Source organism: Hemiscyllium ocellatum, chromosome 43 (assembly GCF_020745735.1).
Source record: "Hemiscyllium ocellatum isolate sHemOce1 chromosome 43, sHemOce1.pat.X.cur, whole genome shotgun sequence".
NCBI lineage: Eukaryota > Metazoa > Chordata > Chondrichthyes > Orectolobiformes > Hemiscylliidae > Hemiscyllium > Hemiscyllium ocellatum.
The window spans coordinates 5,468,003-5,485,051 of NC_083443.1; the positions used below are offsets into that span (position 1 = coordinate 5,468,003).

At 43.3% G+C, this 17,049-nt stretch overlaps 1 protein-coding gene across 6 annotated transcripts in view; it reads left to right on the top strand.

Moving 5' to 3' along the window:
* The window catches only part of LOC132835063 (primary cilium assembly protein FAM149B1-like), a 209,422-nt gene that overhangs the window by 50,507 nt on the left and 141,866 nt on the right, over positions 1 to 17,049 (top strand). For all 6 annotated transcript variants that reach the window (XR_009647276.1, XM_060854323.1, XM_060854324.1 and 3 more), the window contains 2 exons: positions 2,554 to 2,727; positions 8,429 to 8,619. Coding sequence is in view for 5 of the 6 variants with exons in the window: in XM_060854323.1 (XP_060710306.1) it covers positions 2,554 to 2,727; positions 8,429 to 8,619 (365 nt within the window). In the remaining variant the exon portion in view is untranslated. The remainder of the gene's footprint in view (positions 1 to 2,553; positions 2,728 to 8,428; positions 8,620 to 17,049) is intronic.

Below are 17,049 nucleotides of genomic sequence, written 5' to 3' on the forward strand. Positions count from 1 at the left end.
ATTTTGGAAAGCCAGATTTATACACTTAATGGTTGGGTCTTGGGAAGTGTTGCTAAACAAAGAGACCTTAGAGTGCATGTTCATATTCCTTGAAAGTGCAGTCGCAGGTAGGTAGGAGGGTGAAGAAGGTGTTTGGTATGCTTTCCTTTATTGGACAGAGCATTGAGTACAGGAGTTGGGAGGACATGTTGTAGTTGTGCAGGACTTCGGTTAGGCCACTTTTGAACATTGTGTGCAATTTTGGTCTCCGGCAAATCGGATTAAATTAGGTTAAGATATCTGGTCGGCATGGTCAAGTTGGACCAAAGGTTCTGTTTCCCCGCTGTACATCTCTATGACTCTGTGTAGATCAGGATAATGAGGTTGATGTGGTCTATTGGACCTCAGCAGGCTTTGACTTGGTCTGATATGGCAGACTATTGAAGAAGCTTAGGAATCCATAGGATCCAGAGCAGTTTGACTTAGTGCCAGGACACAATGGGTGATGGCTGAAGGGTGTTTTTGTATCTGACAGCTGTGTCTGGTGGTGTACCACAGGCTTTGTTGCTGGATCCTTCTTGTTTGTAATGTACATTAATGATCACTATGTCAGTACTGTGATAAATAGCAAGGAAGAAAGTCAACAGGATGATAGACTGACAGGATGATATCAATGACTGAACAGTATGAAATGTAATCAAATCCTGAACAGGGCAAGGGAGTGTGCAGGGAATAACCAGACCTTCAGAACTCGAAGTTCACAGGGACCTTGATGCCCATACATTCTTGAAGGCAATAGGACAGGTCAACAAAGTGATTAAGAAGGCATTGGGGATGCTTGCCTTTATTAGTCAAGGCATTGTAAATAATAGCAAGGAGGTAATCATAGAAATCATAGATTCCCAACAGTGTGGAAACAGGCCATTTAGCCCAACAAGTCAACACTGACCCTTCAAAGAATATCCCGCCTCGCCCATTCCTCTACCCTATTGCTGTACATTTCCCATGGCTAATGCACTTAACCTACACATCTCTGAATACGATGGGCAATTTAGCATGACCAATTCAGCTAACCTGCACAACTTTGAACTACGGGAGGAAACTGGAACACCCCGAGGAAACCTATGCAGACACAGGGAGAATGTGCAAACTCTACACAGACAGTCACCCAAGGCCAGAATTGAACCTGGGACTCTGGTGCTGTGACACAGCAGTGCTAACCACTATATAACATTGATGAGACTACAGCTGGATTGCCCCACTGTATGAAGGTTGTGATTATAACATAGAGGGTGCAAAGGAGATTCATAAGTATGTTCCCTGGCCTGAAGTGATTCAGCTATGAAGAGATACTGGAATAGAACAAAATGGGATCCCTACAATGTGGAAAGAGGCCATTCGGCCTATTGAATCCACAACAACTCTCCTAAGAGCATCCCACCTCCAATCCTAACCATGTAACTCCACATTTCCCATGGCTAACCCATCTCTCCTGCACATCCCTGGACGCTATGGACAATTTAATATGGACAATCCACCTAACCTGCACATCTTTGGACTGTGGGAGGAAACTGGAGTAGCTAGATGAAACCCATGCAGACACAGGGAGGATGTGCAAACTCCAGTCACCTAAGGGTGGAATCAAAACCAGGTTCCTGGCGCTTTGAGGCAGCAGTGCTACCACTGAGCCACCCTGCCATGAGATAGACTATGGTAGTTTTCCTTAGAAGAGAAGCTAGGCAGGGATCTGATTGAGATGTGCAATATTATGAGGGGCACAGTTATTGAATTGAATTAGCTTTATTTTCACATAAGGTGGGCAGGGAGAAACTTTCCCTTTAGTAGAGGGTCAATAACTAGACAGACACAATTTTGGACTAAGGGAATTGAAGGTTCTTTTTCACCCAGAGGAACTCACTGCCTAAAAAAGCTGATAGAGGTGGGAGCCATTGCAACATTTAAGTGGTATTTAGATGGGCACTTGAAACGCCGTAACACACAAGGCTATGAACCAAATGCTGAAAAATAGATTGCATTAGATAGATGTTTGATAAGGGCAGCATGGTGTTTCAGTGGTTAGGACTGCTGCCTCACAGCACCAAGGTCCCAGGTTCGATTCCAGTCTCGGGTGACTGTCTGTGTGGAGTTTGCACATTCTCCCCGTGTCTGTATGGATTTCCGCCAGGTGCTCCGCTTTCCTCCCACAGTCCAAAGATGTGCAGGCCAGGTGAATTGGCCATGCTAAATTACCCATTGTGCTTCGTGCAATAGTCAGGGGGAAATGGGTCTGGGTGGATTACACTTCGGAGGGTTGGTGTGGAGTTGTTGGGCCGAAGGTCCTGTTTCCACACTGTATGGAATCTAAACTAGCATGGACATAATGGCCAATAGGCCCTTCTCCATGTTGTAAAAGTTATATGACTCTAATCTCCCTTAGAAGCTTCCCAATAAGCTAATTAGCTGGCTTAGCTGATTGTTGGAGAGCAGAGCAAGCAATATTTTATCCATTGCACATTTCCCCTTGTTTTTGACTGTTTCTACTTTTTAACAGCCTAGATTTATCTTTTATTTCAGACTTTGTGTTCTTGGTAAAAAAATGAACATCTCGGATCTTTCTCAATGCAAAGATGGTGACTTTATGCAGAAGATTGCCACATTTCCTGGGGAAGAACATGAAGAGGCAGAGAATGGTGTGATTGTTGCTGAAGGCATTGTTGAGGAATACCTAGCAGTTGACCGCCGAGAGCTGTTAGTATCATGAAAACAGTATTCTTGTTTAATGACTTCTAGGATCATCACTAACAAAACATTTGCTGTTCAGTGTTTTCAGTGTTATCCAGAATCCTGGTTACCAGCAGCACTTCTGATGAAAGTTGGGGGTCACTCTTCCATCTCTTCAAAAATAGCTCCAACTTGTATTTATGAGCAAACTTAATGTAGTGGAACATACCATTACAGGGAAGTTGAGAGTCTTTTCAGTCAGAAGGTGCCAAGAGTCTAGAACTCACTACCTTAAAGGGTGGTTGCAGCAGAAATTCTTGCTGCGTATAAAAAGTACTTGTATCTGCTGATGAAAAGCTATAATCTACAAGATGACAGAAAAAGAGATGGAAACTGAAATTTAGGCAAGGTGGCTACTTTTTGGCACGCAGATATACTAAACCAAATAAAAACCGAAAGAACTGCGGATGCTGTCAATCAGAGACAAAAGTAGAAAATACTGGAAAAGCTCAGCAGGTGTGGTAGCATATGTGGAGAGAAATCAGAGTGAACATTTTGGGTTGAGTAACCCTTCTTCAGAACTCAATATAGTAAGCTAAATACATTAAATTTTATGTTTAAAAGTGTACATCTTTAAATTAGGTTTCTTGTACCATACACTTGAACTCATCCAAATTCTGTTCATATACATTCTCTGTTCATATACATAAAACATTATGGTGCAGTACAGGCCCTTTGGCCCTCGATGTTGCACCGCCCTGTGAAACCAATCTGAAGCCCATCTCAACTATACTATACCATTCTCGTCCATATGCCTATCCAATGGCCATTTAAATGTCTGTAAAGTTGGTGAGTCTACAACTGTTGCAGTTAGTGCGGTCCATGCCCCTACTACCCACTGAGTAAAGAAACCACCTCTGACATCTTGTCCGATATCTATCACCTCACAATTTGAAGCTATGCCCCCTCATGCTAGCCATCACCATCCTAGGAAAAAGGGTGTCACTGTCCACCGATCTAACCCTATGATTATCTTTATGTCTCACTTAAGCCACCTCTCAACCATCATCACTCGAACAAAAGCACCCTCAAGTCCCTCAACCTTTCCTCATTAGATATTCCCTCCATGCCAGGCAACTTCCCAGTAAATTACCTCTGAACCCTTTCCAAAGCTTCCACATCTTCCATTAATGCAGTGACCAGAACTGCACGCAATAATCCAAATGCAGCTGTACAAGATTTTTGTACAGCTGCAGCATGACCTCATGGTTCCGAAACTCAATCCCTCTATTAACAAACACTAACACACCGTATGCCTTCTTAACAGGCCTATCAACCTGGGTGGCAACTTTAGGGGATCTATGTACATGGACACCAATATCTGTCTGCTCATCTACACTGCCAAGAATTTTACCATTAGCCCAGTACTCTGTATTCCTGTTGCTCCTTCCAAAGTGAATCACCTCACACTTTTCTGCATTAAACTCCATTTGCCACCTCTCAGCCCAGATCTGCAGCATATCTGTGTCCCTCTGTAACCTATAACATCCTTTGGCACTATCCACAGCCGTACTGACCTTAGTGTCGTCCGCAAATTTACTAACCCATCCTTCTACACCCTCATCCAGGTCGTTTATAAAAATGACAAACAGCAGTGATCCCAAGACAGATCCTTGTGGCACACCATTAGTCACTGAACTCCAGAATGAATATGTCCCATCAACCACCACTTTCAGCTAGCCAATTTCTGATCCAAACTGCTAAATCACCCTCAATCCCATACCTCCGTACTTTGTGCAGTAGCCTACCATGGGGAACTTAATCAAACGCCTTACTGAAATCCAAATACACCACTTCAACTGCTTTACCCTCATCCAACTGTTTGCTCACCTTTTCAAAGAACTCAATAAGGTTTTTGAGGCACGAACTACCCTTCAGAAAACTGTGTTGACTATTCCTAATCAACTTATTCCTTTCTAGATTATTATAAATCCTATCCCTTATAACTTTTCCAACACTTTACCCACAACCAAAGTAAATCTCACTGGTCTATAATTACCAGGGTTGTCTGTACTCTCCTTCTAGAACAAGGAAACAACATTTGCTATCCTCCAGTCTTCTGGCACTATTTCTGTAGACAATGACAACATAAAGATCAAAGCCAAAGGGTTGGCAATCTCCTCCCTAGCTTCCCAGAGAATTCTCAATTAAATCCCATCCAGCCCAGGGGACTTATCTATTTTCACACTTGCCAGAACTTCTAACCCCTCCTCCTTGTGAATCTCAATCCCATATAGTTTAGTAATCTGTTGCTCGGTATTCCCCTATCTCCAGGTGGTCAAATGGTTAAGACTTGGCGTTTTCACCGCCGTGGCCCGTGTTCAATTCCTGGTCAGGGAATCGCTATTTTCAAGTATCTTGCTGGGAAGCGTTTAAGGGGCAGTATAGTGACTCAGTGGTTAGCACTGCTGTCTCACAGCGCCAGGGACCCAGGTTCGATTCCAGCCTTGGATGACTATCTGTGTGGAGTTTGCACATTCTCCCCATATCTGCAAGGATTTCCTCCAGGTGCTCTGGTTTCCTCCCTTAATCCAAAAGATATGTAGGTATGTGAATTGGCCGTGCTAAATTGCTAAGGTGCTAAGGTGTTAGATACAATAGTCAGGTAAATGTTGGGGAATGGGTCTGGGTGGGTTACTCTTTGGGTGGTTGTGTGGACTTGTTGGGCCACATGGCCTGTGTCCACACTGTAGGTAATCTAATCTAATCGAATCCTCTCACTCCACATGTAGCTTCTCCCTACTGTCCTTGATTGGTCCTAATCTTACTCTCGTCATTCTTATATATATAGATAGAACGTTTTAGGGTTTTCCCTGATCCTATCTGCCAAGAACTTCTCATGTCCCCTCCTCGCATGTCCTCCTGCTCTCTTTAAGTCTTTCTTGGCTACTTTATAACTCACAATCGCCATAACGGAGCCTTCACATCCCATCCGAACATAAGCCTTCTTCTTTATCTTGATAAAAGATTCAACTTCCTTGGTAAAGCATGGCTCCTGCTCTCGACAACTTCCTCCCTGTCTGGCAGGTACATACTTATTAAGGGCACACAGTGGCTGTTCCTTGAAATGCTCCACATTTCTATTGTGCCCCTGCAGTTGCCTTCCCCATCCTTATTCTTGCCTAATCACATCATAATTGTCTTTCCCCCAGCAATAATTCTTGCCCTAAGGTATATACCTATCACTTTCCTTCACGAAAGTAAACATAACTGAATTGTGGTCATTATCAGCAAAGTGCTCTCCTACCTCCAAGTCTAACACCTGGCCGTATTCATTATCCAGTACCAAATCTAATGCAGCCTCGCCCCTTGTTGGCTTGTCTTCATATTGTGTCAGAAAACCCTCCTGCACACAATGGACAAACACTGACTAAAGTACTTGAACTATGGTTTTCCCAGTCAATATTTGAGAAGTTGAAGCCCCCCATAACAACTACCCTGTCACTCTCGCTCCTATCAAGAATCATCTTTGCAATCCTTTCCTCTAAATCTCTGGAACTATTTAGAGGCTTATAGAAAACTCTCAACAGGGTGACGTCTCCTTACCTGTTTCTAACCTCAGCCTATGCCTCAGTTGACAAGTCCTCAAACGTCCTTTTTGCCACCGTAATACCATCCCTGACTAACAGTGCCACAAGCGCACCTTTCTTACCATCATCTCTGTTCTTACTGAAACATCTAAATCCTGGAACCTGCAACAATCATTCCTGTCCCTGCTCTACGCACGTATCTGAAATGACCATAACTTAGAAATCCCAGATACTGGCCCATGCTGCAAGTTCACCCACCTTATTCCAGATGCTCCTGGTGTTGAAATAGACAGACTTCAAATCAACCTCTTGCTTGCCAGTGCCCTCTTGCGACCCTGAAACCTTATTTCGGACCTCCCTGTTCTCAACCTTCTCTATACTCTAATGACAATTTAGGTTCCCATCCCCCTGGTTAAACCCACCTGAAGAGCATTAGCAAATCTTCCCCACCCCAGAATATTGGTACCCCTCAGTTCAGGTGTTGACCATCCTGTTTGTAGAGGTCTCACCTACCCCAGAATGAGCCCTAATTATCCAGATATCTGAAACCTTCCCTCCTGCACCATCCTTGTAGCCACGTGTTCAACTTCTCTCTCCCCCTATTCTTCGCCTCGCTAGCATGTGGCATGGGCAACAAACCAGAGATAACAACTCTGTTTGTTCTAGCTCTAAGCTTCCGCCCTAGCTCCCTGAATTTCTACCTTAAATCTCCATCTCTCTTCCTACCTACGTCATTGGTGCCTATGTGGACCACAACTTGAAACTGCTCCCCCTCCCCCACAAGGCTCCCAAAAACACGATCTGAGATATCATGAACCCTGGCACCTGGGATGCAACACACCAACCTTGAGGCTCTCTTATTCCCACAGAACCTTCTGTCTGTCCCCCTAACTATGGAGTAGTCAAATAGATTCCAGTTAAGTCATAGAGATGTACAGAATGGAAACAGACTCCTCGGTCTAACTGGCCCATGCCAACCAGATATCCAATCCCAATCTAGTTCCACCTGCCAGCAACCGGCTCCTATCCCTCCAAACCCTTCCTATTCATATACCCATCCAGATGCCTTTCAAATGCTGCAATTGTACTAGCCTCCACCACTTCCTCTGGCAGCCCATTCCACACACGCATCCCCATCTGTGTGACAAAGTTGCCCCTTAGGTCTCTTGTATCTTTCCCCTCTCACCCTAAATCTATGCCCTCTAGTTCTGGACTCCCCCACCCCAGGGAAAATACCTCATCTATTTATCCTATCGATGCCCCACATGATTTTATAAACCTCTATAAACCTCTGACGCTTCAGGGAAAACAGCTCCAGTTTGTTCAACCTCATTAGATAAGACTCAAAATGAAAATCCTATGTGATTTCACAAACTCCTCTATCTCCATTGCTCCCTATACCACTTATCTCACTAATCTAGGCACTGATGTGAATGGTTGAGCTAACTTAACTCAGGTGGGGAGGCACTGGTGTAGTGATAATGTAACTAGTCTAATAATCCAGAATTTGGGACCCTCCACCAAAAAGGATCAACGTGGCTTTCACCAGACTCCTCATTTCCCCTCATTTCATGATGTGTTAACTGCCCTCTGAAATCAATTAACGATTGGCAATAAACATTGGTCTGATCAGCAATACCCAAACCCCATGAATGAATCAACAAAAATGTACAGAAATCTAACCCAGATTCTCTTCTTTAGCCTCCAACTTTTCCCACTGAAAACGGGTGACTGTGGTATAATTAGGTGATGTTAGTGGTAGACATTGCTGAATTATTCCAGAACCTAGTCACACATGTATTGTAGACTCCTGATGGTCACTGGGTGTTAAGGTGGAAGTCAGGGTAAGTAAATAAAATGAAGAACCGTGTGTTGCAGATCTAAGAAAAAAACCCAGAAATCACTGGAGAAACCCAGGCATGATCAGTGAGGAGGAAGCAGATTTGACATTTCGAGACCAGTGACTCTTCATCTGCACTTCATCAGATGAAGAGTCACGGGGCTTGAAACATTAACTCTTCTTTCTCCCCACAGATTTGCTAGATCCAACAATTTTGTGTTTACCAGGGTAAGTAATTGTTGTTTTTCTTTGCAATTTCATTTCCATTTGTAAGATTTTGTGTCACATGTCTACACAGGGAAGATGAAAACTATGAGAAGAGATTGGCTCCTATTTTGCAGAGTGAAAGCAGACTGGGGCTACCTCTAGTCTCTCTGAGTCACTGCAGGAAAAATATAATCGTGGCAGAGCTCTTTAATGAGGTGTGGCTGGAATTCCTGGGTTGTATGGAGGAGCTGATCCGGAAGCACTGGGAAGGGCACGTTTCAGGTAAAAAGGCAACTGAACTAGATATAGACCATTTTGAAAATTGTAACACATAATTAGTTTCAAAATCAGTAATTCTAATCCGTGACATTGATGTTGCTTTGTGGAGATTTTGGTGAAACACTAAATCTGGAGATTACTGCTGTTTAATTCACTTTATTTAAGTATTTGAAGGAATTCATAGGTCATGGAGCTGCTAAATGAGATTCAGAGGTGGTCAAAGTCAAGGAAAGGGGCTGGTGGGATTCAGAGAACAATCCCTTGCATCTATCTCTGCTTTCAGTTGTCCCAGATTAATGCAAATGGAGGTCCCTCCCAGCCCAGCAGGCAGCTTCATCCGTTACCTAAGCAGGCCACCAGCCACTTTGCCCACCTGCCAGAAATGCAAGTAGTTGGGGAGGTTCATGATAAGGCTATTTAAACTGATGAGATGGCAAGGAGGAAAATATCTCTCTACAGTCAACTGGCTAATTATTTTCCTTTCTTAGCACCTCCATGGAAGTAGATTGCACCCCAAGTGTTTCTGATTGATATCCAGGTCAATAACAAGAGGGCATAATTTTAAATGGAAAGGCCAAATGTTTAGAAGAGATTTGAGGAAAACCTTTTTCACCCAGAGAGTGTTGGGATCAAGAATGTACTGTCTGGGTAGGTAATTGAGATGGGGAAATCCACAAACTTCAAGAAATACTTGGATGAACACTTGAAGTGCCATAATAATCAAGAACATGGATCTCTGATGGGAAAGTAGGGCTAGTGTAGGTAGTAATATATTTTTGGCAGTGGGTCAAAAGGCATCTTCAGTATGATTCTATGATCTTTGCTGGAAAATATGTTGTGTGTGGCACTTTGATAGACTCGTGAATGAATAAAATGTCAGAACTGGTCAAAAATGCTTGGGATGATGAGCGATGCATGTTGAATTAAAACCCAAGAGAGAAGAGGAATATTTAAAATTCAATATCATGGATGTAGGTTTGCTTGCTGAGCTGGAAGGTTCATTTTCAGCTTCCATCTCAGCAAGCAAACCTACATCCCGAACCTCAACTTGAGCTACAAATCTTCTCAAAACTGGCTAATTCAATGTCATAGATTTTTCGTACTAGTAATGATCAGACGCATTCACTGATAGTTGGTGACCATGTGACATAATTTACTCTTGGAAGTCCAGCAAGAACTCAAGTTTCCTGTCACTAAAGAAACTGAAGTAACTGCTGAGAGGCTGGTATGCTGTCACCAAGTCACCCCTCATTTACACATGTACAGTACATTAACTTCTACCAGCTGGTTCTGAGCAGTCCCTAGAATGAGGAGACTCTCTGAGACTCCTGTTTATATTTGACAGCCAGAGCTCCCTGATGCCGCAGGTTAATAGCCGCAATCGAGGATATCATATTCACCTTTTCCAATCCCTACATTCATCACAATCACCACCAAGTCTGCGGATGTCAGCCTGTTCTTTTTCCTGAAGCTTCACCTGGGACATTTTCACCTCGGTCTTGTTCTTCCTACTCTGACTCCTTCACAGGCAGCGTGTGCTGGACCATAGCCCGTCCCTTGCACCTAGAGCATCTCGGGCAAAATTCCTCCTCTTCTTCAGGCGGTACCAGTATCAAGGTTGTGACGTTCGCTGCATCCATCTTGGACTCTGATGTGTCTTCAATACTAGATGGAAGGGGAAAGTCCACAGTTTCTGACAGTCTTCCTGGCTGTTCTGAGGGGTCAGGTATGTTTTGCTCCTGCCCCATTTATTCAGGACTGCATCACCTACTCAAATTGTGTGTGTCACAGGGCCTGACCTCATGTTGACCTTGCCTCCTATCTATGCTGGGCCATTTCTGTCGTTTTGACATCAAACGTTGTCCTCTGGAGTCAGTTGTCTCACTCAAGGAGGCATGTTGCTGAAATTAACATTCCTGATACTCAAAGTTCGTGAGAAGATTTGTAGCTCGGGTGCTTGCTGTTGTGCTTCTGTTTGCCGATCTGGGAATTTGTGTTGCAGACGTTTCAGATGTAGGTGACATCCTCAGTGCTTGGGAGCCTCCTGTGAAGCGCTTCTGTGATGTTTCCTCCGGCATTTATAGTGGTTTGTCTCTGCCGCTTCTGGTTGTCAGTTCCAGCTGTCCGCTGCAGTGGCTGGTATATTGGGTCCAGGTCGATGTGTTTGTTGATAGAATCAGTGGATGAGTGCCATGCCTCTAGGCCTTCCCTGACTGTTCTCTGTTTGGCTTGTCCTGTAATAGTAGTGTTGTCCCATTCAAACTCATGTTGCTTGTCATCTGCGTGGCTACTAAGTCTTACTGCAAATTCAACCCAAATTCTGGGTCAGACATGTAGATGACACCTTTGTAATCATTAAAAACACAGAAATAGAAAACACATACCGGTTCATCAACGCCACACTCACAGGAATCAGATTCACTAGAGAGGAAGAAAAGGACAACCATCCTAGACGTGATGGTACAGATAACACCGAACGGAGAATTCACCACAAAGGTATACAGGAAGCCACTCACACAGACCAAGTCCTGAACTACGAAAGCAACCACCCCAACACACACAAATGAAGTTGATTCAAGACACTGTTCAAAAGGGCCATAACACACTGCAGCACACCAGAACTGCAAAAGGAGGAAGAAGAATACCTCTACAGGATATTTGCCAAAAATGGATTCCCCCGCAATTTCATCAACAGATGCCTAAGAAAAAGACAACGGAATGAGGACATGCCACAACCCAAAGGACTAGCCACGTTACCATACATCAAGAACATTTCTGAACTGACAGCAAGACTACTACGACCACTAGGACTCATAACAGCACATAAACCAACAGCCACTCTCAGACAACAACTCACCAGGAGAAAGGACCCGATACCCAGCATGAGCAAAACCAACGTAGTGTACAAAATCCCATGCAAGGACTGCACAAAACACTACATAGGACAAACAGGAAGACAGCTAACGATCTGTATCCATGAACACCAACTAGCCTCGAAACAACACGACCAGCTACCCTTAGTAGCCACACACACAGATGACAAGCAAAATGAGTTCAAATGGGACAACACTACTATTATAGGGCAAGCCAAACAGAGAACAGCCAGGGAATTCCTAGAGGCATGGCACTCATCCACAGATTCTATCAACAAACTCATCAACCTGGACCCAATATACCAGCCACTGCAGCGGACAGCTTGAACTGACAACCGGAAGCGGCAGAGACAAACCACTATAAATGCCGGAGGAAACAACACTGAAACGCTTCACAGGAGGTTCCCAAGGATGAGGATGTCACCTAGACAGGGGACGAAACGTCTGCAACACAAATTCCCAGCTCAGCGAACAGAACTACAACATTCCTGATGCCTTTGCCCCCCCAGGTTTTGGAAGATAATGTTTATTCTTGTCAGAGTCTTTTCCTCAGCAGCAATTCTGCTGGAGCTATCTCTGGTGGTCTCTGAGCACATGAAGGGTGGTCTTCTAATCAAACAGGAACCAGTACAGTTTAGTATCGAATGAAGTTGTAGGTTGTTACTTTAAATCTGCCTTCAATGTTTGACTTTTTTCTGCTAAACTTTTGGACAATGGTTGGTTTGGAGCAGTTCGAACATACCAAGTGCCATTCGACTTCAGGAAATACTCAATATCCTGCTGTTAAATGATGTCCCATTGTCCATGACCAATATTTCTAGGAGTCCGTGTCATGTGAATGATGCTCACAGCTTTTCAGTCATCATTCCTGAGTTTCATGAATGAACTCCGTGCACGTCCAACCACTTTGAATGAGCATCCACAATGACTAAGAACATTGAGCCCATGAAATGACCAACAAAGTTGACGTGTATCCAAGTCCATGAATATGAGGGAGCTGCTGGCAACATTGCTCCACCACTCCTGGTCACCCGACATAACTTCTTATGAACACCTTAATTTTGGAAACCCCTGGATGGCCTTGGCGGAATTCAGCCAGTATATGGCAGCAATGTTTGCTCAGGATAATCAGTCTTGCTCCCCACAGTAATATGCCTTTCTCTACGGTGATCTGGTCTCGCTGGATCTGGAAAGGTTTCAAATCTGGTTATGATGGTCTTTTTGTTTTGCCCATCACCAACAGCTGTTTTAGTTTTGCCATGACAGAATCTTTTTGTGTCCACAGTTGGATATTGTCAGCAGTGACTGGAAAAGTGTCCAGACAGTTAAATCCAGAATGGACTGTTGCAGTGGAGGCACCCCCAGTGGTGTATCTGCTAGTGGGAGGCAGCTCAAGGCATTCACATTTGCACCTTGGCCTCCTGGGACAGTGTACTTGGCCTCCTGGACAATTATTTGTAATTGTACCCGCCGATAATAAGGACCCACCACCGCATTCAACTTTGGGGTGGCACGGTTGCTCTTTGGTTAGCACTGCTGCCTTACAATGCCAGGGACCCGTGTTTGATTCCAACCTGGAGTGACTGCGTGCAGTTTGTACATGCTCCCCATTTCTCTGTGGGTTTCATCCGGGTGCTCCAGTTTCCTCTCAAAATCCAAAGATGTGCAGGTTACTTGAATTTGCCATGCTAAATTGCCCATAGTGTTCAGGGATGTGTAGGTTAGGTGCATTAGCTAGGGGTAAATATGGGAAATAGTGTAGGGAAATGGGTCTGAGTGGGTTACTCTTCAGAGGGTCGGTGTGGTGTCGTTGGGCCGAAGGGCCTATTTCCACACTGTAGGGTTTCTATGATTCTAATAGAAGCTAATGGCAGCACAGCCTTGTCTTCTTTCAGTAACCCCAGCAGGAGTTTGTGGTCTGTTACTGTTACAAATTTACATCCAAAAAAGTAGTGGTGCAATTTGCTCATCCCAAAGATGACTGCCAAACCTTCCTTCTCTCCGTGGGTATATCTTTGTTCGCAATCAGCCAGCATCGTGACGCATATGCTAGCAGGCGCTCCTCTCTATTGGACCACTGGTGAGCCATCACTATCCCGATACCTGGGGGGAGGCATTGCATGTCACTTGGGATTGTAGTGGGCTAATTCTTGGCTACTTAACTAAGTCTGACCCCTCTTCAATAGCAAGTGTGAAGATGGAGGCTAGATTACGTTTGAATTTCCCAAACTAATTCACCAACCCAAGGAAAGATGTAAGCTCCAGTACAGACGTGGGATCCGGGTCAATTTTGTTCGCCCTCACTTTATCTTCTGACAGGGATAACACAGTTTTGTCAACTTTGTAGTACAAGCGGGTCACTTGGGGTGCCTGGAACACATATTCTCCCCTTCAAAGGTGTACATCTGCCTGGGAGAAACATTTAAGCATTATGTCCGAGTTCTTCAAGTGCTCTTTATTGGTCTCCCCGGTTATTAGCACATCAACCAGATAAATGATAACCTGGGTTAGACCTTGTAAAATATTTTCCATCATCCACATGGAAAAGGGTTCAGGCTGATTATACCCTAACTGTCAGTCTTGTGTATTAGTTGTGGTACTCCACATCTAGTCTTAATTGCAAGTAGGCGTGGCTCATGTCCAGCTTTGTGAAGGACAGCCATACCAGTTTTGCACACAAGACTGAAGGACATTTTAGCCATTCGACCGAGACTTTACTTTGTTTTGGGGTTTTGCTGTGGACTAACCTAGGATCCCTCTGCTCAGGATGTGCCCTGCGTGAGTTTATGCATTTGGCTACACTCAAATGGCATTCCCAAGCTCTGTCGGACAGATGAGGGTGTCCACATCCATTGGGATGCCCTGCAGCTCACATGCTCAACTTTGCCTTTTCTTCTTATTTATTTGTGGGATGAGGACATCCCTGGCTAGGCCAAGATTTGTTGCTCATCCCTATTTGATCAGAGGGCAGTTAATAGTCAACTACATTGCTGTGGGTCTGGATTTACAGATGGACAGATCAGGTAAGAATGACAGTGTCCTTCCCTAAAGGACATAGTGAACCAGATGGATGTTTCCTGACAATCAGCAGTTGTTCCATTAGAACTCTTAATTACAGATTTTTGAATTGAATTCAAATTCCACATCTGCTGTGGTGGGATTTGAACTTGAGTCCACAGGACATTACTGAGGTCTCAGTCCATCAATAATACCACTAGGCCATTGACTCCCCATAACAAAGCCAATTGTAGTACCTTTTTGAAGTCTGGTTGGGCTTCACCTGGCAGGTGTTTTTGTATGGTTATGTCATTAATCCCACATACCAAATGGTCTCTCAGCATCTCATTCACAAAATCACATGCTTCTGCCAGTAGTCTTAACATCGTCAATGTAAATCCCAATGTAGGTGCCGTACGTTCTCAAACAGCTGAATAAAACTGATAGGGTTTCATAATTAGAGGAGGCTTAGAGTTGAGTTAATCTGCTGCTTGAAACCTTGTTTATGCCTTTTTTCACTTTCATAACAATTCAATTCTTTCATGAAATATTGAAATATCTACTTCCAATCTCATCCCTGCCCTTATTGACTTGCAATGCATCCAATTTTAAATTCTCATTCAAATTCTTCCAAGATTTTATTGCCCCCATCTTTGTAAGTTTCTCCAGTATTAGAAAGCTGTTTGCATTCTGCAGATTCTGTCCTCTTAAGCATTCTTTTCCATTGGTCAATTGTCTCTTCTACGCGTCTCACTTTGGAATTTCCTTCTCAATCTCCTGAAACTTCCTGTCTTCCAAGCCCACCTCGTTGATCCACCTCAATCATCCCTTCTCAAATTATCTTTCTCAGGCGATGGTAAAGTTTTAACATAATGTGCTTGAGAATACCCTTCATTATAAGTATTTTTGAAGATGCTATACCAATATGGAAAATAATGTGGAAGATTTAAATTATGTATCTTTTACAATCAAAATTCTTTACAATCAATGTTGAGACAGAGTAATTTTGTATTGTTGGAAATGCCAACAATTTATTACTGTCATTTTGGTGACTCATAGTTTAAATTAAAGGAAAGGAGTAGTCCCAAAATTGCCCTAATAATAAATACAAACCAATGTATTAATTTGGATATATATTAAGGTAACAACAAAACTTTAATTTGATCGCAGAAAGCATTAATTTCATCTGTATATCTCTGCAGGAGTTGTGGGATATTTCTCTGAGAGTCTCTGGATGGTGGCACAGACTTGAGTTTTTTTTTTAAACATACATTTAAGGCCAAAATTATGTTATTGAATGTAACTTCACAAACGATCAACGGCAATCCTCCCTCCAAGACAGAGGCTCACTAGCAATGTTGGTAGACTGCATCGCCTGCATAAAAAGTTGAGCAGCATTGGAAAATGAAATGATCAACATTACTACCTCTCTCCCACAGCTTACTTGGTACAATCCATTATGTGCAGTCTTTCTTCAGTAATCCACTTTCCACTTTTGCCTGTCTTCATATTGAGGACACCTTCTGTCATGTTGTATGCAACTACTACAGTGCTGTACTTGTTAAGAGTTTGACACTGTGAGCCATGGCAGCAGAGTTGTTTTCAACATAATCTGTAACATCATAAATCCGTATGTCTCCCACTTTACCATTACCATCAAGCCAAGTGAACCAACTCTGGTTTGATGAAAAATGCAGGAGGACATGCCAAAAGCAGCAGCAAGCATAGTGAAAATGAGATGTCAATATTTTGAAACTGCAACATAGGTCTACTTGATATATGTTCAAAATCACATGGTGTTTACGTTGAGTATAAGGAAAGAAACTGTTCACACTGGTAACAGATTTGAGAGTCATTGTACCCCAATTACATTGATTAACAAAAGTAGAATTGGAGGCACAAAGAAAGATCTTTTTGAACAATGAGTGGCATTCATGAGAGCATTGGATGATCCTTTGGACAGAAAAGGTGTGCAGGGATTTGGGGCAAAGGCAATAGATTATCACAAGGTAATAGAAAGGTATAGGCATGATAGACTGAAAAGCCTCCTTCTGCACTGTTATGATTCAGTAATTTTTTTTCTCAAAGTCTGGAGATAGGCCCTTTGGCCCAAATTGGTCCATGCCAACTGAAATGTCCATCAATGCTAACCTCATTTCCCTGCACTTGGCCCATATCCTTCTAAATCTTTCTGAACCATGTATTTGTCCAGTGTCTTTTAAATGTTGTTCATGTACCTGCCTCAACCATCTGTGCTGGCAACATTCCGGATGCGTACTACCTTTTGTGTAAAAAACAATTGTCCCTCGGGTTCCCTTTTATTCTTTCCCCTCTAACATTAAACTAATGCCCTCTAGTTCTTGATTCCCTAACCCTGGGATAAAGACTGAGTGTCTTCACCTATTCATGCCTTTTATGATCTAATACACTTCTATAAGAACCCCCCTCAAACTTCTATGCTGCAAAGAAGAAAGTCCAGATTGTCCAACTTCTCCCAAAACTCAGACCCTTGAGTACTGGCAACATCCTTGTAAATTTCTTTGCACTCTTTCCACTTTAATAA